We start from the raw sequence: 26,362 nt of genomic DNA on the forward strand, positions 1-26,362 counted from the left end.
AGCTAAGGAGGTCTTCTGGTATTGCTGAGCTGTAACCCAACAGAACTTTTGTTATGACAACATTTTCCCCCACAACAGACATCAAACGCATCAGTAGCTACAGTTAATAACTACATCATTCCATAAAGGCAGTCACTGAGATAATGATGGATCCCTCCTTATCAAAACTAAGAGTAAGTAGGAAAGGCGATGCATTGACTTGGAAATGAAAATGAGCAGGTTTTAAGGATACAGAGTTAAAAACAGCTGTGGAAGAAATGAGGTAGAACTCAATCAGGATTTATAGGCTATTAGCAAAAGTCTTTTTATACATAGAATTTTTTTTTAAACTGTAATTCAAATTGTATTATCAAAACAATATCAGTAATTTCCTGAGTTCATTCACTGTGCAAAATGGGTGTCAAATATACTTTGCTGCACTTTTGTTTGTGTTACATTAGTTCATATATCCCAAATAAAATACTGCTATCGAAAGTGAGTCTCAAAAATGCAAGTCAGTCATTATAATCCACCAACAAGGTAAATCTTGCCTACTCAGTTGCAAATACCTTTTGTCATTTCTCTAGGTTGGATGAAAAATTCACTGTCAAGGTTGCTGATTTTGGTCTTGCTAGAGATGTGTATGATAAAGAATACTACAGTGTGCACAATAAAACAGGAGCTAAACTGCCAGTGAAATGGATGGCTTTAGAAAGTTTACAAACTCAGAAGTTCACAACAAAGTCAGATGTGGTAATGTACAGACATATTTGTATCATCTATTTATTTCTTTTATATTGCCTGAGGCATCCTTCTAGTATTTAATAATGGAACAACTCCAAATCAAAACTTATATTTGAATCTAACTTTTGTTCACATAAGAATAAAAGAGTCTTTCTACATCCAGAAAGTGTATTTGTCCCAATCACAAAGCAAGAAGTTGTTGACCTGATTATATCTTACTGCTCATGAAAGAACTAGGAGTTTAACCATGTTCCAAGGGAAACTAAGAACATTCTAAGAAGTCAGGCTGGAGCTGAACCCTGCTATAGGAGGGGCTTTGAAAAGCTTGACAGAACAGGTTAACTTGGCGACTTGTAAAAGTTAATAGTTCTCCAAAACACTTTATTTGCTTTATAAATACTTACTGGCTGCCTACAGCAATCTCAAGTATTACCTAGCCATTTATGAAGAAAAAATTGTTACAATGAAGTCAGTTGGGTGGATTGCTTTGTCTTTTAGCTCTCTGTTCAATCCAGATTCAGATTGACCTCTGATGCCTAGAATTTTCACCATGTATATTGTCTTCAGCATGTATTTACACAGAGTTAGTCAGATCATCAGTTCATGTAAACTGGCAGAGCTCCATTAACCTCAAAAGAGGTCTGCCAATTTATACCAGCAAAGTAGAAGCCCTATAGGCTTTTATTTTCTTTCATTTACTTAGTTGAGATTCTCTGGCTCTTATTTAAGTGGCTCCTCAAGTCCCTACAGCATTTATTAGCCCACTTAAAAGAAAGCTGAATGCAGTAAAACAACTTTTCAAAGGGAAAATCCATGCAGTTGAATGCTTAAATCTGTCAAACCTTCTTCTAAAACAGGAATGTAAAGCTCTCCAACCCTTTAACTTTTTATTTATTTCTTTGTTTTCTTAGTGGTCCTTTGGTGTATTGTTATGGGAACTTATGACACGAGGGGCACCACCTTATCCTGATGTAAATTCTTTTGATATAACTGTTTACTTACTACAAGGAAGAAGGCTGCTGCAACCTGAATACTGCCCTGATCCACTGTAAGTAAATAGTCTGCAAAGGCTTCTGCAAATGCTGATCCTTCTGGTACTATGGTAATTGAGACTGTGGGAGGAAAGAGAGAGTTTGAGGTTTTTTTCCCTTGATGTGATTTCATAATTGAACACTTCTTTTATTTGAATGGCAGGTATGAAGTCATGCTGAAGTGCTGGCATCCGAAACCTGAGATGCGTCCAGCATTTTCTGAACTTGTTTCAAAAATATCAACAATCTTCTCCACTTTTATTGGGGAACACTATGTTCATGTCAATGCTACTTATGTCAATGTGAAGTGCATTGCTCCCTATCCTTCTCTTCTCTCATCACAAGACAACACAGATGTGGATGTTGACACATGACGGGTATGTCTGAAATTAAGGAAATTCCATTCTTGGTTGTATGAACAAAAAGAAAAACATTTTGTCCACTAGTTTTTACTGCCCGGTCTTTGTGAGAACACTGTTGCACATGTTTATGTTGTTGCCCAAGTTGCACTAGTACAAGGACACAATATCATATTGTTTAAGGATACAGGATTCCATAAACCATCACAATAATTTCCAAGTGTTTGGAGAACGCCATCAGTTTACCAAATGGAAATGTGGTGTGCTACCATCCAGAGCTAGTTCCCACAAACTGTTATTAATGTGTGCTGAGACGCAAGAACAAAGATTCATCATTAATGCCATGAAAGCAGAATATCAATCAGTATGGCTGGAAGGACTGCTACTGTGCATGTACTTTAGGATAATGAGCAGTGCCGAAATGGTTTTCACACAAAAGGCCAAGAAATGCGATGAGAATTACAAGAGTTTAAAATGTATTTTCATCCCACATGGGGCAAACTTTGTATTTTTGAACTACATCAACAAGGTTTCTAAGAACCTGGGCAGCCAAGACAGCCGGCCTCATGGTGTCTTAACAGAAATCAAAATCAAGAAATGGTGAGCAGTAAAATAAGTATAGAACAATATGACTGAGTAAGGAGTGGGTGAGGAAAGCCAAGACAAAACTGGAGCTGAACCTGGGATTCAAAGAATAACAGAAAGGGCTTCTACAGCTACATTAATCAGAAAAAATAAGGCCAAAGAAGGTGTTCCCCCTCTGTTAAACAATGCTGATGGACGAGGAGAAGCCTGAGGTACTTTCTTCAGTCTTCAATGGCAACATCTCTTCCCACACCTCTTGAATGGATGGACACCAGGATGAGGACTGGGAGAGCAAGCCCCTCCCACTGTAAGTGAAGACCATGTTCATGACCACCCAGGGAACCTGAATGTGTACAAGCCTATGGGACCTTATGAAATCTATTCCAGAGTCCTGAAGGAATTGGCTGATGTAATTGCCAAGCTGCTCTCCATGATATTCAAAAGGTCATGGCAGCCAGAGAAAGTTCCAGGTGACTGGAAAAAGGGGAACAGTGTACCTATATTTAAGAAGAGAACAAAAAACAACTCTGGGAACTACCATCCTGTCAGGCTCACCTCTGTGTCTGGGAAGGTCATGGAACGGATCCTCTTAGAAGGCACGAGAAGGACAGGGTGCTCCTTCACCAGGATTCAAGATACCAGCACAGCTTCTCCAAGGGCAAGTCCTGCCTGAGCAGCCTAGTGGCCATCTATGATGGACTGGCTGCACCAGTGGACAAGGGAAGGGCTACCAGCTACCATTTATCTGGGCTTCTGTAAAGCTTTTGCCATGGCCCCCACAACATCTCCTCTAAACTGGAGAGAGACGGATTTGGTGGATGGAGTGTTAGATGGATAAGAAGTTGTCTGGACAGTCACATCCACAGGGTAATGATCAATGGCTCAGAGTCCCAATGGTCATCAGTGACAGGTGGCGTCCCTCAGGGGTCAGCACTGGGACCAGTGTTATTGAACATCTTCATTAATGACTGACAAAGGGCTCAAGGGCACCTTCAGCAAATCTGCAAATGACACCAAGCTGAGTGGTGCAGTTGGCACACCCAAAGCATGGGATGCCATCCAGAGGAACCTGGACAAGCTCAAGAAGTGGGCTGGTGGGGATGCCATGAGTTTTAACAGGACCAAATGCAAGGTGATGCTGCTGGGTCAGGGCAAACCCCAGAATCACCACAGGCTGGGGGAGGAACAGATCCAGAGTGGCCCTGCCAAGAAGGACTTGGGTTGCATGAGAGGCTGGACATGAGCAGGACAAGTGCCCTCCCAGCCCAGAAAGCCAATCCTTGTATCCTGGCCTGCATCAAGAGCAGGGGGGTCAGCTGGTCAGGGGAGGGGATTCTGCCCCATTGGCCCACTCTGGTGAGACCCCACCTGGAATGCTGCATCCAGCTCTGGGCCCCCATCACAGGAAGGGCATCAGTCATCAACCATGATGATTAGAGAGTTGGAGCACCCCTTCAGTGGGGAAAGGCTGCAAGAATTTGGATTGTTTAGCCTGGAAGAGGGAAGGCTTTGGGGTGACCTTATTGTGGCCTTCCAGAACCTGGAGGGAACTTGCAGGAAAGATGGAACAAGACAATTTACAAAGGCATGTAGTGACAGAACAAGGGGGAAATAGTTTAAACTGAAAGACCGTAGGTTTAAATTATGTATTGGGAAAAAATTCTTTACTGTGAGGGTGGTGACACACTGGAACAGGTGGTCTAGGGAAGTTGTGGATGCCCCATCCCTGGAATTTTCAGCATTCATCACTGTACCCACAGCAGAGGGGCCGGAACTATATGATCTTCAAGGTCCCTTCCAACCTGGGCCATTCTATGATTCTCTGATTCTATGTCACTAGTTCTCTAGTATAGTCAGACGGTACAAAAAACAAAGGGAAAATCATCTGGCGTAAAGCATTCCTAGTGTCAACATTATTCCAACATTCAAACATTTCTTTGAGTCAAACAGTTTATAGCAACAGATCTCTTGCTGAAAAATGAAAAGCCTCTATTTCTTTCAATAAACAATGAATCACTCTGAATTAAAACTTGAAGGCTGCTGTCCGGTGAGTCACTTGGTGAGCAGCTGAGGCTCTGCCACCTACCCTTGGGTGGAGCTACTGACAAAGGTGAGTAAGGAGCAGAGGTGTTGCAGGCAGCCCTGACCTAAAAAGACACCACCATAGCAGGCATATCAGTAACTTCTTCATACCAGCCCTGAAGAGCAGAGAAAACTGATAAGAAGAAATGGCTTTAGGCCCTCTTTACTCTCTTCTTGGATTACACAGCCCAGTGAATTATCTACTTTTAATGCTAAGTTATGACCAGAGAAACAATTTTGGAAAGAGACAGTAAATAAAACTTCTATTCATTAGGGAAGAGTACTATAACTTTAGGGCAAACATCACATGTCATTTCTGTTCCTGTGGAATTCTGTGCATACTACTGTATAGTTTGTTTAGAATAGGATAGAACTGGGTTTGCTGGTGTAAACACATAAAGTATTCTATTTTTATATTAAAAAAAAGTTTATTTTTAATGACATTTACAAAGTTTGGTTAGGCCACAAAATACTGCACTGTGAACATTTCAGAAAACGTATGTCAATGTACATGATTCATAAACTGTAGCAACCTTAAGAAATTCTGTGTAAATATTAAAAAGGATAAGAACTGACTGTAAACACACTCCACCATAAATATAATATCTGCATTGCTGCAGGGCAACCATTTTAAGATCTTCAAAGACAGCTAATGCAGATAAAGAACTGATATAAGGGAGATATATTGTTCTTGGGAGACTGTGTTATAACTGAAAGATTTATAATGAGGGCAGAGTGTGTAGGCAAGCTATGAGCAGATAATATTGTATTGTGTTTCATCACCACTTTCATTTCAGAAATGAACTTTCATGTCTGCTGAGAGTGATACTAATTGTAGATTGCTCAAGGACAAAAGGCTTTGCTGCAGGCAAAAAAAAATCATCTCTATGGTTGTTAAAACAGCTAAGGAAGTTTATGACACATAGATTTGGAGAAGTTACTCCAAACTTGTACGTACATGCTTGAGGAATGCTGCAATGTGAAACAGAGGACATTTTTACTATTTATGAACTTTTGCTTAATAAAGTTAATGTTGTGTCTGGGACACCTGTAAGAATATGTGATTCTGGTAAAGATTTGATGTTAGTAAGTTCATATATCTGCAAAGAGCTGAATGGTACTTATGTTTATAGTTGTTGTTATGACCGAATAAACATGTTATTAAAATGAATTCTTGTAATACTTTAAGCTCCTAGTGCTATAATTACTGTTCCCATTGACTGTTAAACTGACAAGTCTATCTGTATGCTTTTTCTGACTAACATGGAAAGAGCAACCTGTGGAACTGTGAGATAGAGGGGAAAAAGCTCAGAAATCTAAAAATACAGCATGCACCAATAAATCAAATACACAGTTTATCAGCCTCCTAACCATTAATACATCAGAGAAAGATGCCAAATACTGGCCATCAACAACTATGGATGGCATAGTTTGAATAGGAAGCCTCTTGCCTAACCACAGGCTGTACCCATGCAGCCTTACAATTCTTGATGCACTTAGAGTTGGGGTGGCATTTGAAGCTTGGAATTTAGGTATCATAAGGAGTACCTGCGTGGCCCAACAAGGATGCCAGCACTTGTGTTTGGTATCAAAGTCCCTAATCAGTCATGATCCACAAGAAATTTCAAGTACCTCAATCTGTGCCACTCAGGGTCATCCCTCCCGCATTTCATGTCTGCAAAGTGTTTTGTATCTGTGACAACTGAAAAGAAAAAGACACAGGGCTCTTGCTTCTGGAACAAGAGGAGACAGCCTCACCCTTCTCCCACACACTTCCTCCCTGTTACACGAGATGTCTCCCACTGAATTCACAAATTTCCTTTTGTGAAGAGCATTTTAAGTGGGTACCCCACAAACACTCCCATACACACTGTCCTGTCAGTCCCTACAAGCTCATTTCCCTAGTGTCTTATCTCAGGGGAACATTTGGTACTTACTCAAAAATATTTTGATGCACACCATCTCATTGACAGCAGGCTGAACATGAGCCAGTGTGTGCCCAGGTGGTCAGGAAGGCCAATGGCATCCTGGCCTGGATCAGGGGTAGTGTGGCCAGTAGGACCAGGGAAGTGATTCTTTTCCTGCACTCAGCACTGGTGAGGCCACACCTTGAGTGTTGTGTCCACTTCTCTGCTCCCCAATTTAGGAAGAATGTTGAGATGCTGGAGCATGTTCAGAGAAGGGCAACAATTCTTTTATTCTGTGAAAAAGGCATTGAAATTAGTAGCTAAGAATGAAAACATTCTGCTATGATACAAGACCAATCCATTTTTTTATTCTAATTATTTGTATTTAATTTACCTCCCAATAAATTTTTAGGATTTCCCTGAAAAGTCAGTAAAAAAATCTCAAAGGTTTTGACACAGTCTGCTATTAATACCAGGGTCTTCAATCTAAACCAGCGTAACACACAGTCAAATGATGGTCAGAACTTAAATACCAGATTTGTAACACATTCCTCTGATTACTTCTCATGATTTCTCAGGGATGCTACATATTGCATTTTTGAAAGGGTCAACAGAATCACAGTCTTCCCATGCTCAGCTTTTCATCCTAATTTTGATTAAAGCAGGTACACACTGCAGTAGATCTGCAGCTGACTTACACTGTCAGGCTTCCCACCGCAGGAATATTAACAGTGGATGGGGCCCGTGGTCAAAACATTGCATAACAGATACCCTACACAAAGCCAAGAGATTGAAAAATAGGAAGGGATATCCTCACCCCACAGAATTTTTCCTGTTGATTTCACATCAACTTTTTGAGTGCACTATTAATTCAACCATTGAGAGTCATTTGCCTCTATTCAGGAAGATTTTTAATCCACTGAGAGAAACTTGCCTCTGTTGAGGAAGATTTTTAATACTTCCAACAATATTAAAGGTTTCCAAAACAAAGGAAAATGGTACACAGTACCACTGGGTTGCTAAGGCTTAGCATATTGCTAATTTTCTGTCTCCAGTGTTAAAATTAGTCATGAAAAAGAGCCCTACATGCTTTACATAAATAAATTATGAGGTTGCAGTGGCAAAAACAGTACAGGTGAGAAACTGCAAAAGGGCCTCAAAATAATTTTATACCTAAAGATGAAACTCTCCCTTCAGATATTTCATTTCTGGGATTCAGCCATAATACTGTATCAGAGGAAAAGGTCACAGCAGATAAATGAAATAGAAATCATAATAGTTTTTTTACTCACTAAGCAAAACATCTATTCCTTAAAATTCCAATTTACATTATTTTCAACAAACAGGTCATGAACTGAGTATTCCGAGCATGAAAGATAGACACAGGAAACCTTAGGATTGTGCCAAACTGATTAGTAAAAACATTTACAAGAAATTGTGATCTCACAGACAACAGGGAGAACTCAGAACAACTTTGTTGACTCAACAGACACCAGCCCAGTGGAAATCAGTCTCTCACCCCAGAACTGTGCTCTGACACTAAACCTGAATTTTCCTTTTGCAATCCCCATCCACCTGCTAACACTACAAGTACATTTACTTCCAGTGAGGATACCAAAAGTCTTTCTGGTTAAGGTTAAGCATTTGCAGCCACTCCATGACCTCACAGAGCACAGAAGAGAAAAGATTTCTGTTTTGTAAGAAAATCTGCTTCCATGGCTGCTGTTACTATTAATTTTGGTGCTTTCCTTTCAAGAGCAAGCAGCCTCCTCAATACACACAATGTCTGGGGAGAGACCCTCAGCAGAAGGTAAATCCTTGTCATATTCAGCCCAGGGAGACCCTCTGGTTCCCATGTGCTTTCTGTTTCAGCAGTAAGTACTTTGATGCAGCCCAGTGCTGTTTCATCACTATCTGCCAAACGTTTTTTTTATATTCATTACAATTTAACAGGAAAGTCATCCTTGCTTGGGCCTCTGAGGCTCTGTGCATTTCTGCAAACACCATGCATTAACACTTGCCAGGTTCTAATTATCAAGCACACATTGTGACCCTCTCTGGCACAAATGACAGTTGAATATCCTCCTTTAGGATGTGAAAAATGTTATTGCCAAAAACTTTAGGGTGCATGACCAAACATGGACACCTCAGCTGCCAGGAGGCTCTCTGGGGCAGTTGGCATGCTTTGCAAGTGTGACAAAGCTGAACACAAATGCTAAAAATAGAGTTTGAAATTTAATTAGGAAGAAAAAAAGGCCTCCAGACAACAATGGTATATTCTCTATCTTGTGTGGCTCAATATAAAATAAAGGCAATTTATGAAAGACAGTGGGGCTGCAGCCTATTGGAGCTCATGGTAGGGAACTGATGGCAAACACATGGGAAGATGTGACAAAACATACACCCTCATCAGCAAGTGGAACGTAACAAGGAGTGAGTCACATCCAACTCCGATTGCATCTTACCGGTTTCTTGAAGCAAACCTTGGAAGAAAAGACTGCTACAGGAATGACAACCACCATCAGAAGTTAAAAACACTTTCACCATGTGACTTTTGCATTTTGTAGAGAAATGTAATTAAATGAATAGCTTCTTCATTCATTGTCAGCTACTGGAAATGCATCTATTGAAATTACCTGGTCTATTAAATCATTAGCCATGCCTATGTGATATATCTGCCACCTGGCCACAGGAATTGCAACAGCATTGAAACATTTCCCTCAAAGGTCAGTAGATCATTAATTGCAAAAATGCTCCAGCACTTCTGTATCCTCCATATATCTTTGAGCACCAAATTGTTGCGGCTATTGTCAGAATTTTTGAACAGTAGCTCTGAATCAGATGGGAAGAGGGTAAAAAATTGTCAGGCAAATGCAGTTCCCATGAATCATGTCATGAAGTGATGGAACCAAGCTCACCTCATTGAAAGGTATAACCTGGGCTGCTGTATGAAATGCAGGTAAACAAAGGACATCTATGTCAGAACTATTTTAACTTCTTTTTATGAATATTAAGTTTACTCAAAAATATCCTGAAAAAATATCTGTACATCTCCAATAACAGTGATAAAATACATTTGCTAGGAATCTTATTATTAATTTGTATCAGCAGAATTTCCTTAAGACAATCACAAAAATACAAAATAAATTATTTTAAAATATGTTTAAATCTATGTCATGTATCTAGGAGATTCAAAACGTATCTGCCAATTCATTTGGATTGATTAAGGGAATTATGTTCTATTAGCCATTCTAGTCACCTTGAAATAGGTTTTGTGTCTTTTGAAAGCTGAGTTTGATGCAAGGGAAACTGATTTTGAGTTATTTGGCAGAAACTACATTTCTCTACAGTACTTGAGGGTTCATCTGTCTGCCAAAACTGATTTACCAAATACTTTTGGTAAATTCCTGGTTACTGCCTCTACCATGGGACTCTACCAAGAAGGCATCATCACATGGAGGTTCCATGTACAAATACCTACCCATTATTATTCTCTGTAGATAATTCTAAATAGGAAGATATCTGGATGGTGATGAACAATATGTTTATATTATTACTACTGTGATGAACAAATCATTATTGACACAGCACTTCTCCCAAGACTCCTCTTCCCAAGTCCTTACAGTACTTATCATAAAATTTATGTAGTTACATATTTTACTGCATAAAATAATGAATGATGTTAAAATAGTGGCTTCATTGCAGGGAAAGTAGCATCCATGAAGCTAATGGCCCATACTGAAAAGCCAATAACAAATATCTTTGCTTTAAAAAATGCTTTGTTTAGATCATGTTTTTCATATTGTGCTTCTGCACTAGTCTGCCAAGCAGATAGTATAAAACAGGCTCATGACTCATTCATAAAGTACAACATACAGGATCAACACTCTGGTATTTTCAACCTGAATTCAAATCAACAAGATCTCATTTCAGTGAAAAAAACCCAACAAAAAACAACACACCAAACATCCTTTATCACCTGAATGAGAATATAGAAACTTTGTCCATCATTCCTCCATTCAGCCACAATCAGAAAATTAGAGACTGCAAGAAGATCAAAGGATTTTGCTGCTCAAGGTACCCAACACTATTTTCTACAAGTTTAATTCCACCCCTCCCCACCACCTTACTAATACCCCTAAATAGCTAGGTCAAATTTTATGAGTAATAATTTTAAAAGCTGGAAGAGCTCTCTCTGGAATAAAGCCATCTGTTTGAAGTGCTCAACTGCAAGATCTGAAACGCTTCCCAGCATTTTTTCACTTCCCAGATGTACTGCAAGTTCCAAATATCTGAGCATAAAGTGACAGATTTGCACAGTTGCAAGGGAACTTCTGTTCAGTAGTAAAGCAGAACTAAGCAGTAAGCTGTCAGATACAGGGGATCTGAACAAGGAAGGCTGCTGCTTTGGCTTATCTATGTTTTGCAATGCCAGTGTTCTGTTTTTCATGTATGTGAAAGGTATCCACAAATGCAGACACTTAGGTTGTGCAGTGGGTTCTCTTTAGGTACAGATTGCATATATATCGCATCTTCCCACAGAGCCAAGCTACACTTAGAGAATATGAGAGCTGTTCCTTGGCCTACAATCATTTTTAAATCAAGACAAGGGAAAACTGACAAAATGCTGTTGAAATACCATCACATCCATCCTACCTCTGTGATCAGCTAACATCAATACACTGTTCAACATGAAGGTATTAACCAGCAACACAGACCACTGCATACAGCTCAAAAACCAATCACTCTTAGGAAGACTTGTTAAGGAAATCATGAACAAAATTATTTGTGATTAGGAAATACTGAAAATTGTAGAAATGTCAACCTAAAAGCCTCCTTGTTTCCTTTCATGATGCTTCTAATCAAACACTCCTCTGATTAAACAGCTAATGAAAATTTCAGCCTGCTATGAAAATGCCTAGTGCCAAGCCTGAAGAGGAAAGCTGACCTGAGAATTAGCAGAAAGAACCAGTTTTGAAGATACAAGTTTTCCTTTATTATAATGAATACTACTGCCTAGTTTGCAGAGAGTGGTTTTCATAAATACATTTCAAAGCACCTGCACAGAAATAAAGGGCTGGAAGATGTGTCAGGAGATTATTTGGTCCAACCCATGTCACTAAGATAGGGTGAACACACTTAAGCTGCCTTGGCAAACATTTGTCTAATGTTTTCTTTTAAAAATCCACTTGTACAAGCTTACAAGGATTTCAAGGTTTCATTATTTGTATAGTGTTCTGGATTTCTTTTCTAAATCTTTCTCACTCAGTATGAGACCCATATCCTTCTTTTTGCCCCAAAACTGGCTACACAAGCAACAAACAGCTGTCAGGTTATCTATAGAAAAAATTTAAGCAAAGATGCCCCATCTTAATCTCTTTTTTTCTCATTAAAAAGTTCTTTTCCTCCCTTAGTCATAGCTTTTATTTTCTTAACATATTCAGTTTCTTCTTGCTGGTTCTTCCCAGTCTATTTTTATTTCTATATTTCTAAAGTGTGGTGCCAAAGATAAACTTGGTACTCTCAAAATGTACCACTTTATAGAGTGATTACGTCAGTGGTTGTGTTGCTCACGGCTAAATTAAGTCGCCAATAATATAACCCAAGTTGCCTGGACAAAAAACATACTACCGCACATTATGTGCTTAGAGGTTTTTTTCCACAAACAGATTGAGAAATGTGACTCTAGGTGCAAACAAGGCAAATAAACAACTTGCTTGAGGAATGTTCTGGTCATACAAGTTAGATGGGTCTGCAATACACCAAGACCCTTTTTTATTAGTCTATATCATACTTTTGTCTTGAGATTATGTCCCTCCCCTAACTCATTCTTTTGTGATTACCTTAGTTGAACCACTGCAGTCAGGAAAGCTGCCTCAATAGGACAACTTTTATCCAAGGAGCTGCAGCAAAGCCAGGAGCAGGAACTCAAACTAGTTGGAACTCTAATCCTTCATCCCTTAGCCTGCATTAAAAGAATATTACATTCATTTTACGTAACACATATATTTGAATACATAGGTATTTAGTGGTTCCACACTTCCTTTGTCTCTATTTTAACAAACTTTGATACATTAACTTTGAATAAATTGCATAATCCAACCACGCAATACCAAAGAATGAGAAATCTCTGGCCTAAAAGGGAGCTGTACAAAAAGTAATTTCTTGAGCACTTATTCATGGATGGGTAAGGCAGAAAACAGGCCAGATTCAGGAAGCAGAGCAAAGCTAAGGGCACAATTAAGACATTGTTCATGGTGTAATAGGAAGTTATGATATTTGGAAAGATGGAAACATTAGACTTGGGAAGGTAAGGAAGGAAAAGCACTGAGGCTCCACGTTTGCTATGTTATACCAACACTCCTGCCACTCTCTCCCCTCATGTCAAGCCTGATGCATGGAAAAAATGTCCAAGGGTGCCAGGAGGTGTTTTCTTCTAACAAGTGCTCTCTGAGGCCACTGACCCCAACAGAGACCTCTGTGAGACCAGTAGGCAAGGGATGACGTTCTCTCAAACTCCTGAGACGAGTTGTTTCTTCAGCAGTGCTTACACACACACACTGGTAATGGCATATTCTGTACAAAGACTGGCACAGCTGTTAAAATTCTCAGACACCCGCATTGAGCATCAACTCCCTCTACTGTAAATACATTGGGATAAGTTCTTCTGCCACCCCACTGCCCCCCAGAATGGTCAGATTTGACAAAAGTGCTACTCTGAAGTGCTGTGACTAAGATCACTGGAAAAATGGAGCCTGTAGAACCGGCAGACAGGGAGACAGCACAGATTTTTCTTTTCAGTTCTTGTGGTTATGATAATTGAGTTTTCAGTCTTCTTGTATGCTGAATATATCCATCACTAGTTTGTCTCAAAACTAGAATAAATTTCATGATCTTAATCTAATATCTTACAAACAACTGTAGGCTATAGTCTACAGAACAGTCTGCTGTAGTAACTGCAGTCCTGCCTTTATTAGTCACAATATTAATTTCTGACAGAAAATATAACGGTGTGGACCTCAACCTCTGCTGATCATTTTCCTAATTATGATGTTTTGTCTTCCTGAAAAGGTTAAAATTTTGACAAGTTTAACATCTGATGGCTGTGTCTATCTATCTGACGGCTATTCTTGGTTCCAGCAGAAATCAGAGACATTTGCAGCACAGCTCAGTAACATAGTTCCATTAATTGATAAGATTTACTCAAAAGTATGACTTGAAAGGACAGAAATATTTGCTTAGGCCAGACTGAATTAAATTAATAGTTTAAACATAAAAATACAAGAGTCTGGCTTTTTTAAGAGAAACGGAAATATTTTTTGTTTTGAAATTGACCTTATTTTCTTAATGTTAGACTAAACAAAAGTTTAATTTAAGATTAAACCAGTGCCCATGGTTTTACTCAGCATGAAATCCAATTAAATGATCAAAGTATCAAAAGTCAGCCAAGAGATCAACAAAGATGAGGACAGCAGAGAGGCTCTGAGAATTGCCCAAGAGTGGATAGTCAGAGCCTGTAGTGAAATTTTTATGTAATGGAAAGCAAAGACACAAGATCAGAAAGAATCCAAACAGTCAGAGAAGTGATCAATAGCCTATCCATGAAAATGGCTCATTTATTGATTACAAAAGGGAGAAGGAAGGTGTTAAAGTTGTAAGATGGGGATAGAGAGCAGAGCACTGAGATTCCAGTTTGCTTGAATGTCAAAGAACAGAGACGAAGAAGAAGATGAAAGAGTGAACAGATGAAAATATGATCAAGGAAGGTTAACTCAGAGGACAAGGATGCATCAAGGGGATGGGCTGAAAGCACTGCAGGAGCACTGAAAGCTAGCAAGTATCTCCAAGTAAGGAACCTGAGAGACAGACAGAGCTGCCCCTAGACAATAGGAGAAAGGGATAGGAGGCCAGGACACCATCATATCTGGTGACAAGCATGGGTTGGAGAGATTCCAAAAAATACCCAAGCTTCTCATGCCATCCTTCCTACACGCTGTAGTACAGATGGTCACATCTCATCCTTAGCCATGAGGCCTCTAGAGACCCCAAAGACAGATAATGAGAGAACAGGGATAAAAACCAGAAAGTCAGTTTGATCAACTTAATGCTTACTTTGTACCATTCCTTTGATTGGAACGGAATAGTCAAAGCAAATAAAGCTGCTTTGAAATAGGAATTGACAGGACAAAATATAGTAAGTACATGAGTGGAACTTTATGAGAATTATGCCACAACTCATTAATCTGTGTCACAGTAATAGTGTTACTTTAAAGTCAACACCAGTATTTCAAAGCAAAAGGTCTTCTGGATCTCTAGCAACTCTGCAAACCCTTTACAGCTAATCAGTATCATTGCTTCAAAGGAAATTAAACTGTCTCCACCCAGTAACTCTAGTGGCATTTGATCTACAATTGGCTTGAAGTTAAAAATTAATTACCCTTCCAACATATTGATTACATGACTATAAATATAAAAGCAGCAGCCCAGAACAATGTACACTGACCCTCTGTTGAAACAGCATGTTTGTTTTCAAAAGGAGCTAATTAAGAGAAGTTCCCGAGGAGAGGCAGCAGTAAAACTAAAACCAATAGTGCCATCTAGTGCATTGCTGTGGTCAGAGCGTCACACGGAATCACATAATTCTTTATTTCACTATTTCCTAATGCTTACCAAAAAGGACTGGTAAATTAATGCCACACTCTATATGCTTATGAGGTCCCGAGGCTTACCAGTGGGGGATATATATAACTTCCAGGCAAAGGCAGTCTTACGTCATATTTACATTTGTATTATTAATGAAACCTCACAGTTAAATCTGCTTAGTAGAAATTCACTTAATGACTCTGAGTTAACTGAAATAGAGTTCTACATTGACATTAATTCTCAGGTTCTAAATAATTTTGTTTCAAAACAACTACACTGAAACACTTCTCTTATTTTTAGACGTTATCTAGGCTGAGAGGAGCTGTTCAGCCTGGAGAAGACTCCAAGGAGGGCTTACAGCATCCTTCCAGTATCTCAATGGACCTACAAGAAAGCTGGAGGGGGACTTCTTACGAGGGTATGGAGCAACAGGAAAAGGGAGGATGTCCTTAAACTGAAGGAGGATAGGTTTAGATTAGATATCAGCAAGAAATTATTTACTGTGAGGGTGGTGAGACAATGGAATGGGTTACCCAGAGTAGCTGTAGATGCCCCATCTCTACAAGTGCTGAAGGCCAGGCTGGATGGTGCTTTGAGCAACTTGCTTTAGTGGAAAGTATCACTGAACTCTGCAGGGGCAGGAAAAGCAGCAGGGGAAGGGTGCAAGTAAGACCTTTAAGGTCTTTTCCAACCCAAGTGATCATCTTTATAACATGCACTAAAATAGATAAAAAATTTCTGCATATGTTTCAAAGCTTTTTATTAGAATCACAGAATATGCTGAGTTGGAAGGGACCCACAAGGATCATCAAAGTCAAACTCCTGTCCCTGCACAGGACAGCCCCAAGAATCACACCAATCCCTGAGAGCAATGTCCAACTGCTTCTTGAACTCTGTCAGGCTTGGTGCTGTGGCCACTTCCCTGGGGAGCCTGTTCCAGTGCCCGACCACCTTCTGGGTGAAAAATCTTTTCTTAATATACAACCTCAACCTCCCCTGACTCAGCTTCATGCTGTTTCCTCAGGTCTTGTCACTGGTCACAAGAGAGGAGAGATCAGTGCCTGCCCTTCCTCTTCCCCTCAGGAGGAAGCTGTAACTGCAGTGAGGTCTCCCCTCAGTCTCTTCCAGGCTGAACAAATCAAGTGACCTCAGCCACTCCTCATATGGCTTCCCCTCAAGGCCCTTCACCATCCTTGCTCCCCTCCTTTGGACATTCTCTCATAGCTTTATATCTTTCTGATACTGTGGCACCCAAAACTGCCCAGAATATTCAGGGTGAGGTTTCAGGAGTGCAGAGTAGGACTGGGCAATCTCCTCCCTTGCCTGGCTGGCCATGCTGTGCCTGATGCACCCCAGGACAGGGCTGGCCCTCCTGGCTGCCGGGGCACTGCTGGCTCACATTCAACTGGCCATCAACCAGGACCCCCAGGTCCTTTTCTGTGGCTCTGCTTTTCAGCATCTCATTCCTCAGTCTGTACCTACATCCAGGGCTCCCTTCCAGGTAAACAGAATACAGATTTGGCTCCCTTTTCCAAAGCCCTCCCACTATATCTAGCATCATACTTGGCCCTCTACACTAGATTAAAGTACATTCATTGTCAGCTTTTAATATAGATTGCCTATAAAAGAGACCCTAAAATTAAGGCTGTATAACCTGCAACAGGAAAAGAAAGACTACAATCTATGCCAATTGCCTCAGATTCCCTTCTACCCTAAGGACTCATATTTCACTGGGGATTTTTGTACTTATAGCCTGGTATCACTAATCTTTAATCCATAAAATATAGTGTCAGGCACATCTCAGTTGACATTGGACACACAGATGTGTGCGGCATACACAGAAGTCAAGCACACATCCTTCAGACTCTGCAGCTTTATTCATCAGCTTCTCCCTGACATCAGGTGAATTAGTCCATTGACATTCACTGAAAACACTTCACTATTTGTTTTGGTTTCCCTTTTGTTTTGGTTGGCCATGAAAAATTCCTGTAAATGTTAAAATATAAAACCCTTGGTATGACATAGACCTGGCCCATTTTAGTCTATTTCCCTCCACCTTGCACCACGGGCAAGATCAAGCCCTCACCACTGTCATCAGCCTCTGCCACGAGCTGGGCCGGTCAGCAGCATGTGATCACCAGGCTGCCCACTGTACACACAACAAAAACCCAATTTTCCCAGGTTTAGAGACTTTTGTGGCTCAGTCAGGGTTAACAGACCATTTTGAAATGGTAATTTTGAAAAATCCTTCCCTGACTCCTCTTCCACAAGGAGACAGGCTATATCGCATGGACACTGTGAAGGGCAATGTGCTGTAAGGAAAAAAATTACATGAGATCTGCCTCTCTTTTCTCCCTACCTTCCTATTTCCCCAATCCTTTCCTAGGTCTTCTCTTTCTTCCCTTGCCCCCAGGAAAATTCCCAGCAGACAAGGCAGCAAGCTATGGTGGAATCAGCAGTCTGATGTGGCTCAGAGCAAAGACTGTGACTAAAAGTAATGCAAAGCCAATCCCAGAAACAAGTGGCAATGAAGAGCTAAAACTACCAGAAATTAGCACATGCAGGTCCAACCATCATGTACTACACAAGGGAACAGCCAGAAAACAATGCATGATGACACAAGTTATATGAGGAAACTGGACTCAGGTATAGCAGTACTGCAATTAAGCTCAACCAGGTTTAGAAACTGCTCTTCTTGTCATCATGGTACCAAGCAACACAGGAAGGCAGTGGTCCACCTGTGTCTTATCTTCTCCACCATCTTTCCTTCTAGGTCCTTCATAGGTTACCAAACTCTCATCTTCTGCTACCATTAAATTCCAAGAAAATTCTGTCTTGTCCTGTGTTGCACCTGAAACATCTATAAAGGTACCTTGCTGCTTTTCTTTCTCCCTTTCCCTAAAAATTACTTTTGAAGGCCACAAAAATTTAAAAAACAAATAATAGGGAGACTAGAGAACCCTCTTCATCACATTAGATGGTGTTACTTTACATATCTAGATATCCCACTTCCATTTGTAGCTCCTCATCACTTCATCCTACACATCACAACAGAGACATGAGACTTCTTTTTTTGCTGCATATCCTGATCTGACATAAGAGACTAAAACCAGAACTTCAAAATTTTACTGTGAGGAAGGAAGTGGAACACAGTATTTGCATTAACTTTCCACAGATTGCAAAAGCCTGAGCTTACCGTTTAGAAAGAATGTTCCCGAGGCTTTCTCTCCGCCTAATACTGAACCATATCAATCAGGAATATCACTGTAGCACAACAACTGGAGTTAAAACAGGCACAGATAGGTAACAAATGCAATTCTCTAAAAATTGGAAAACTGCTCGTGTGGAATAAAATTTTGCTCCCTTTCAGGATCAAAAACATTTTCTTTGGTTCAAAATAGTTTATATAGATATTAAAAATTTTTGGTGAGTTATTAATTACTGCCAAAATACAGTTACAGTTCTATGGTTTTCCATTCCCAGATAGTCCATACAAAAGTCTTTCTAAAGTGCCACAAAGAGGAAAATGACAGCATTTTTTCGAAGTATAATGGTTTATTCCTCTGTGTATTTCTTGAGCTTGTAGAAATAAAACTAGTAAAATCAGACCTTTTATCTTTGTGTTACATTTTTTCTGATTCACTCTTCTTAAACAAAAAATTACTTCCTGGAGTGTTGTTGAGGACATTATGGTGGCATGTATTTTCTCTGGGTTTTCATTAGATGTTTGTCAATTTTCTTCATGACAGTTGAAGGAGAATGATCCCTAGAACACAATTTACTGCAATAACAAAAAGTATTTTCCCTTTTTACAAACTTCTCGGGAATAAACAAAATTGTTAACCTAATCAAGAAGTCATTCCCATTGAGAAAATCAACAGTGGACATACTTGGGGGAGGGGGGTACAAATTCTTTCTTTTAAACAACTGAATAAGGGTTTGTCAATATGAAGGCTATGAAGTTAGTCACAACTGTTTTCAAAACAACCATTTGTTGATTAATAATGCTTGTTTTGAACTTATTAAAGTAATAATTCAATGGATATGTAACTTTTTTACACTTCCGATATTAATCTTGCTCTTTGCAACAGACCTCTGTACCATTATAAACCAAATTAAGTGTAAAATTGTGGCCTAAAAATAATAAAATGTAGGGGGTTTAAGTCAAACAAGTTGAATGCTCTCTTGGGACAATGTAGTCATATAAAACTCAGCATTGCTTCAGACACACTGCCCATTTATCTGTAACCTTCCTTGGGTCCTGCTCATTTAATTTACCTGACCCACAGTTATCATCAACTTCAGAATCCATGTGGATAAAATCTTGGCTCTCTTGTAGTCTCAAATTTCTATGACAACAGAAAATTGAGAACAATCCAATTACTACAAGCAGATATAGGACTACTTTTGCTAAAGTCAAATGGCAAAATAAATTCTCCAGTATCTTTTATATCCAATGGGGTTTCACTGTGTTCCAGTGTTAAGAAATGACAGATCTCCCAGGGAAGCACACCTTGGGCTCTAAAGCCACAGATGAGTCCTGACTGCTATAGGCAAACTGCACCACTGTCTTAACCAGTCTTTGATTAAACAGAACATTGCAGAACAACAACAACAACAAAAAAAAAACCAACAAAACAAACAAAAAACCAAGTCCACCACAAACAAAACAAACATGTTTTAATAGATCAGTGTGATTTTATCAATACACAACATGGTAACTGTTTCAATAGCAGGTAACAGAAGCAATGTTCCTACATGAACATTCAGACATTGTCCTTGTTTTACAAGTATTTAGCATTCAGGACTTTTATTGGAGTCAGAAGTAAGTGTGCTCAAGTACTTATGCTGCATATCATTCAGAGGCCAAACATTCAAAAATAAAATTACATTTTTACTTCAAAGTCCAACCTTCCCTTTCTACTGTTTCTTCCAATATGTGCACAAGATCAAAAACTAAGGCCCCACCACTGTTAAGCAGCATAAAGTACCACTGACTCTGTGGGGCATTTTTCTCTACAGTAGCCCAGAAATTCCCAGCTCTTTTCTCACATCTGCTTGAATGGTTTATCTTTATTGAGATTTTATCTATATAAGACATTCAGTTTTACAGAGAGTAAAACAAAAAAGGAATTCGGACTCCTACAGTGAATCTCAACTTCATTAAACAAATCAGCACATTTATCATTTCCTGTTGAAAAATAAAATTGTCAAACAATGTCTCCTTTAGAACAAAAGTAAATAAATCCAGTAGAACAGTACACTTCCCTTTTCTTTTTTTCTTTTTTTTTTTCCTTTTTTTCTTTTTTTTTTTTTTTTTTTTGAGAAAGGAATAACTAAAAATATAAGCAAGAACCAGGCTTGGTGAGAGGGAAGGAAAGGAATTTTTATGTTTTCTCATGGAGCTTTTCAAAATCAGGAATCAAATCCTGTGATTTGATTTGAAAATCAAGCTCAAATCCTGTGAGCTACTGTTCTATTCCTGTAACAATTTGATGTCTGGAGCAAGCAGTGCTCCAGCTCTTTTGCTCTCCTCAGTTTTGCTTTCTCCTGCTGCTTTCTCAATCTATCCCAATACAGAGCAAAGGCAAACAATTAGGTACACCAGAAGAGAGCAAGACTGGTTCAGGTTGCAGAAGTTTTGGACATGTTGTAAGGCACACTGTTATCTTAAGGGTCTTCTTTAGCCTTTATGGGGTGCAGAACCCTTACACTTTGATTCTCGTCTGTTTCCTAATCCCCAGCCTGTCCTCTTCCTTTGTTAATCCTAATCCTGCTCTATCTCCATATTATCAATAGCTACCAATATGGCATTCCTGATGTCTGAGTAGGAGCTTCAGTAAAGGCAGTACAGAAATACAGCCCTCCTGTTACAAAATCCTTTGTGCATAAAGATGTGATTTACCTCTTTGAGTACAGCTTCCCTAGGGAGCACAGAGCAATGCTGAGCTACAAATTCCTCTCTCCTTTCCTTAGCTTTTTAACTTCAGCTGCCCCTTGTGCTCTTCCCTTAGCCCTTGTGCCTCTTCACTGGCCCATCACCTTCTTTGCTTTTGATGTTCTAACAATAAAAGGGGATTTGGCTGTCATAATACAGGTACCTAATATTTAGACAGCTGGGCCTGAACTCATATAGACAATAAGCTTGTCCTAAAACAGGTGTCTTAACTAGGTCAGATGAATCTCACATTTGGAGTGCTCATTTCTCCCTGTTGATGGAAGCTGAGAGTCATGAGCTCAGACTTAGGTGTTTATCAGCTAAGTATCAACAATAGTTCCAAATAATCCAATTTTAAATACTCAAGTTAAACCTTTTTACAGATGATTCATTTGACCACGATATTCCCCATTTCACTAATATCCACTCTATCCTCAGTAATTTCCCTGGTACATTTTTTCACTCCTTTTTGTATTCCATTCTCACTGAATTAATTTCATTACATTAAACTATCCTCTCTGGTATTCTTTCTTCTAAAACATCCTAAGTGCTATCTAAGAAGGAAGCTCAGTCTCAGGCTTGCTCTACAGTTATAGTTGTTAATATTTTTCTTCCTGTCACAGCTTTCTTTCCAACACTATTGTAAGGATTTATCATTCAACTTCTCTAGAACAAACCTATTTGCTTTTGCTGCTAAGGATCTCTAAGGTACAAATAGCAAACTGAGAGGTTTGCAAATACTAAGTCCCCAAACATACAGACATAATTTGGTAGACTATTCCCAAGGCCTTAAATCTGCTACATACTTGTACATACATGCTCAGAAACTGTAGTATGTCCCCTACCAACTCACAGGAACATGAGCATTTATTCCAACACCTATCAGGATGCAAGAATATGCTTCCCATGGAAAGGAGCAGGCATCAGGGACACAGGCTGCCACGCCTTTCTGGGCACTCCTCCTCTCCTACTGCCAGGAGCACCACCTGAGCCACGCTCAGAGCTTGGCCAGAGTCCGTCCTCGTCATAGGAAACAAAATGTAGTACATCCTCCAGGTTAAACAAATAGGCCCCAAATACACCTCTTATGAGTCTGTCCTTTCAGCAGATGCAATAGCTAAAACGTCAATCACCTGCCTTGATGAAGAAGAATGAAAATGTTTTGGGGTTTTTTCCTGCATTGTTTATATCAATGTTCAGGGCCAGTGCAGAAGGACAGAGGTGTGCTGTGCTAACCACTGTGCCCTATCACCTCACTGCCAATCTTCAGGATGGCTTCAGCACAGAAACTGCACTTCTCTCAAGCCCTATTGGTAGCCCTGAAGGGAGACCTTGCAGTAAGGAGCTCTGTGCTGTCCCTCCCAATGCTACTCAAGGGCCATGGGTCTGGCTCTACAGAGTCAATACAGAAAAAAAAGAATCAGTGCAGCAAAATAGCAAGGTACTTGACTGGTAGCTCTACTACATTTGATTAGATTAAGTAAAACTCAATAGCTGTTGTTTGGGGAGTGGGGAGGTGGGTTCTTTTTACAATTTATTGGTTTTTTTCTCTCACTACACTAAACCACATGCTGCTCATCAGTCAGATCTGCTAGCCCATGGTGAACTTCACATAGTGGAACTAGACAGCTGCTACGACATGAGCTAGCTACAGGATATTTTGATGTTCTGTATGTGATTGTAGTGCAAATTAGCCTTTGATCAATGTGTAGAGACACTGACACATGAAAAAATATGAACTTTATATATGAGATTTACTGGTTGGAAATTGGATGGATTCAATTTAAAACAGCAAGCAGAGATACATGACTTCATTGAAGATGTGTTTAAATTCTAAACTAACTCATGTATTATTGCTATATCCAAAATCATATCTCAGTCTTGACATCCTCAAGCCTCATATCCTGAATTTTTTTCTGTATCTCCAGGATTATTTTTAGTCCTCCTTTAAAATCCCTCTGAAATTTCCATATTCTTCCTGAGAAGACACACAAACACCCCAAAATAACTTTAGTCACAAAATACAAAGTGACATTATTTCTGCATGATTATTAAGTCCTAAGGTCACAGTAAAGTACCTGTAAGGGTACTATTAAGAAGTTTCACATCAGTTTCTATGATGACTACACTGTCCTCCTCTGAATCGTTCACTTCATTATGTTAGTTTCAGCAAACTTCCAAGAAAAATCTGCTGTAAACATGGTACATCCAACAGACAGACATATTAACTTATAACAAAACTGTTCACATTTATCTGAGAAGACCTACCTTTATGAACTATCTTTCTGATACATATTAAATAAAGCAACACCCATGGCAATATCCCCTAGATAGCAAATCCCAAGGTATGTTAAAAATTAACAGGAACATTTCACAGCCCTCAGGGAGTTACTCTTAAGACTTGTGGGTGGAAGTTATAAAGTACTGTTGCATGACACAGAAAGCTGCACAATGCTAATGCTGTTCCCTGCTACAGACCATTACCTTTTATTATTGAGTCCAAATAATATATGTAAAATGTTCAAAACCCAAATATCCCCTAGATGCACACTTTCTGTTCTATACTTTACTCTAAATCTAGCAATGGTCTTATTAAACATTAGATTTGGTTGTCATTTACCTTCTTCCTGACATAATACACTACTGTCCATTATCTTTATCCTCCATGGCTTCAGGTATTTTTAAATCTTTCTTCAACTGCCCTGAACCAGCCAAGTTGTCCAACCTATATATTAATTATTTTTTACTTGTTTTCATTTACATGTTTTCATTATACACTGACTTTTTTTGTGCCATTATAATACCCACATTTGGTTTAAACAACATTTTGTCCAATTTCACTTTCTGTCATTTTCATGTGACAATCCTCTTAAAGTATCTAGAGTAACAGCCCTGAAAAATCCTACAGAGATAGGCATGTTTTGCTCTACTGTGCATTGGCAGCACTTGTGCAGAAATACTCATGCAAGAAAGACAGATGTGGATGAACTCCATAGTCTAACAAGATCCTTTGGCTTGAAGCTGGCTACATTCACACCACTAACCATGACTGACGTAGGTGTATCTCAACACCTGTGATTTTCCCATCAATGGTCAGCTTTTCCTCATCATAGCTGAGGTGAAGTACACCGTGCTGGACATTAAGAAGTTGTATTTTTAAATGTTACCAGAGTAACCACTAGCACAGAGGCAATTCTTGCAAGTCACCGCCCAAATTCCCTGTGTACCTCCCATGTCACACTGCTGGATGACATTCTTCACAATTCCTTACTGGAGGTAAAAAACTTCCAATCGACTTATTTTTGTCCCAGTGACCTCATTCCATGTGCAATCTTCTACAGTACAAACCACTTCACACATTTCTCTGTCGCTGATATTAGCCTGAGCTTCCCACAAGCTCTCCCAGCATCTGTGAGGTGCCCGGGCCGCAGCCCCAGCACCCACGGACCCGCAGGGAGCACTGGCGGGGGCTGAGAGCCGTCTGAAAGGAGGCTGCAGCCAGCTGGGCGTCGGCCCCTTCTCCCAGGCAGCCAGACACAGGATAAGAGGACACAGCCCTGAGCGGTGCCAGGGCAGGTTTCTTTTGGATGTTAGGAGGAACTTCTTCACTGAGAGGGCGATTAGATATGGAAATGGGCTGCTCAGGGAGGTGGGGGGGTTACCGTCCCTGGAGCTGTTTAAGAAACTGGATGTGGCACTGATGCCATGGTCAAGTTGAACAGGTGGTGTTCCTTATAGGTTGGACTCGATACCTGAGGTCTTTTCCAACCTAACTGATTTTGTGAGTTTTACTTTTGATTACCCACAACTCCAGTTGCTGTTCAAACCCTTCCGGGATCCCCCGGTCCCGCTCCCGCCCGGCCCCTCCGCCCCGGGATCCCTCGGTCCCGCTCCCGCCCGGCCCCTCCGCCCCGGGATCCCTCGGTCCCGCTCCCGCCCGGCCCCTCCGCCCCGGGATCCCTCGGTCCCGCTCCCGCCCGGCCCCTCCGCCCCGGGATCCCTCGGTCCCGCTCCCGCCCGGCCCCTCCGCCCCGGGGTCCCCGCCCGCCGCGCGCGCACACAAGGCACCGCCTCCGCACGGAGCGCGCGCGGGTCCCGCCCTTCCTGCCGGGAAGGAGGAGCGGGAGGGGGCGGGCGCAGCCGGACGGGAAGATGGCGGACCTGGAGGAGCAGCTGTCCGACGAGGAGAAGGTAGGGATGGGTGGATACTCTGCGCCGAACCGTGCCCCGCTCTTGTCCTCCATCCCTCCGAGCCGGTGGGGCTCCTGTTTTCAGCGTGGCCGCACAGCCGGGCCGGGCCGCGGGAGGGGCGGGCGGGGGTCTGGGGGGAGGCCGGGGCAGGGCCGGCCCGGCCCGGCCGCATCTCCCGCCGCGCCTTGTACGGCGCGGGCCCGGCGGGGGCGGCGCCTGGGGCCCGGCGGAGGCGGCGGCCGCTGTGCCGGTCCCCGCGGCCGCCCCCGCCCGGCGTGCGGGGCGCGGGGACGGCAGGGACAGACAGAAGAGACGCGGAAGGGCTTTCCCTTCCCCCACCTCCACTTCCCGTTCCCGAGGCGCCGTGCCCGTGCCAGCCGGCTGCTCCGAAGCGCACGCCTGCCGTCCTCAGGCACTCCCGCAGGCTCCGGGAGGAGATGGGATACATGTGATTTACGAGAGGAAGGAGCTGTGGCGATGAGGAAGGCTATTTGGCTTCCTGCTACGAGGCAGTAATTGGGGAAGTGTGAGGTCAAGGAGCAGAGGGACTGTGTTGGCGAGATGTACCATGTACTCTTCTTGTGGCATTTGGAAATCTAAATTTAAGGTAGATTTTTCCAGAGAAGTCTCAAAAGAAGCAGGCTGTTTTGTGAGACCTGTTATCACTGCTCCTTGTCGTCCTCTGTAGGATCCAGCTTCATGGCAGCTGCCTGTTTCCAAGCTAGGGTGTGGTGTTTTGTGTACATGGTGCTGGTGCACTGCTCCTGCCTTTATGTAATACATGCTCTTGCTGACTTTCCACTTTAAGACTTACATTTTCATGGCTGTGGAAGTTGTGAGGTGACTCAAATGTGGAAGGCATCAATAAATGATGTTTCAAACTTATTTGAAGTTAGAAGGATG

At 41.1% G+C, this 26,362-nt stretch overlaps 2 protein-coding genes across 2 annotated transcripts in view; both read left to right on the forward strand.

Annotated features, from left to right (window-relative positions):
- Positions 1-3,365, forward strand: part of LOC131591999 (hepatocyte growth factor receptor-like) — a 120,863-nt gene extending 117,498 nt beyond the window's left edge. Inside the window, exons 20-22 of the mRNA XM_058863187.1 lie at positions 567-732; positions 1,635-1,771; positions 1,918-3,365. Of these exons, the coding sequence (XP_058719170.1) occupies positions 567-732; positions 1,635-1,771; positions 1,918-2,128 (514 nt within the window). The 3' untranslated portion in view covers positions 2,129-3,365. The remainder of the gene's footprint in view (positions 1-566; positions 733-1,634; positions 1,772-1,917) is intronic.
- A 21,984-nt stretch (positions 3,366-25,349) lies between these two features.
- The window catches only part of LOC131591868 (F-actin-capping protein subunit alpha-2), a 29,590-nt gene continuing 28,577 nt past the window's right edge, over positions 25,350-26,362 (forward strand). The window contains exon 1 of the mRNA XM_058862974.1: positions 25,350-25,459. Coding sequence (XP_058718957.1) covers positions 25,421-25,459 — 39 coding nt within the window. The 5' untranslated portion in view covers positions 25,350-25,420. The remainder of the gene's footprint in view (positions 25,460-26,362) is intronic.

This window comes from Poecile atricapillus, chromosome W (assembly GCF_030490865.1).
Source record: "Poecile atricapillus isolate bPoeAtr1 chromosome W, bPoeAtr1.hap1, whole genome shotgun sequence".
In the NCBI taxonomy this organism is placed as follows: domain Eukaryota; kingdom Metazoa; phylum Chordata; class Aves; order Passeriformes; family Paridae; genus Poecile; species Poecile atricapillus.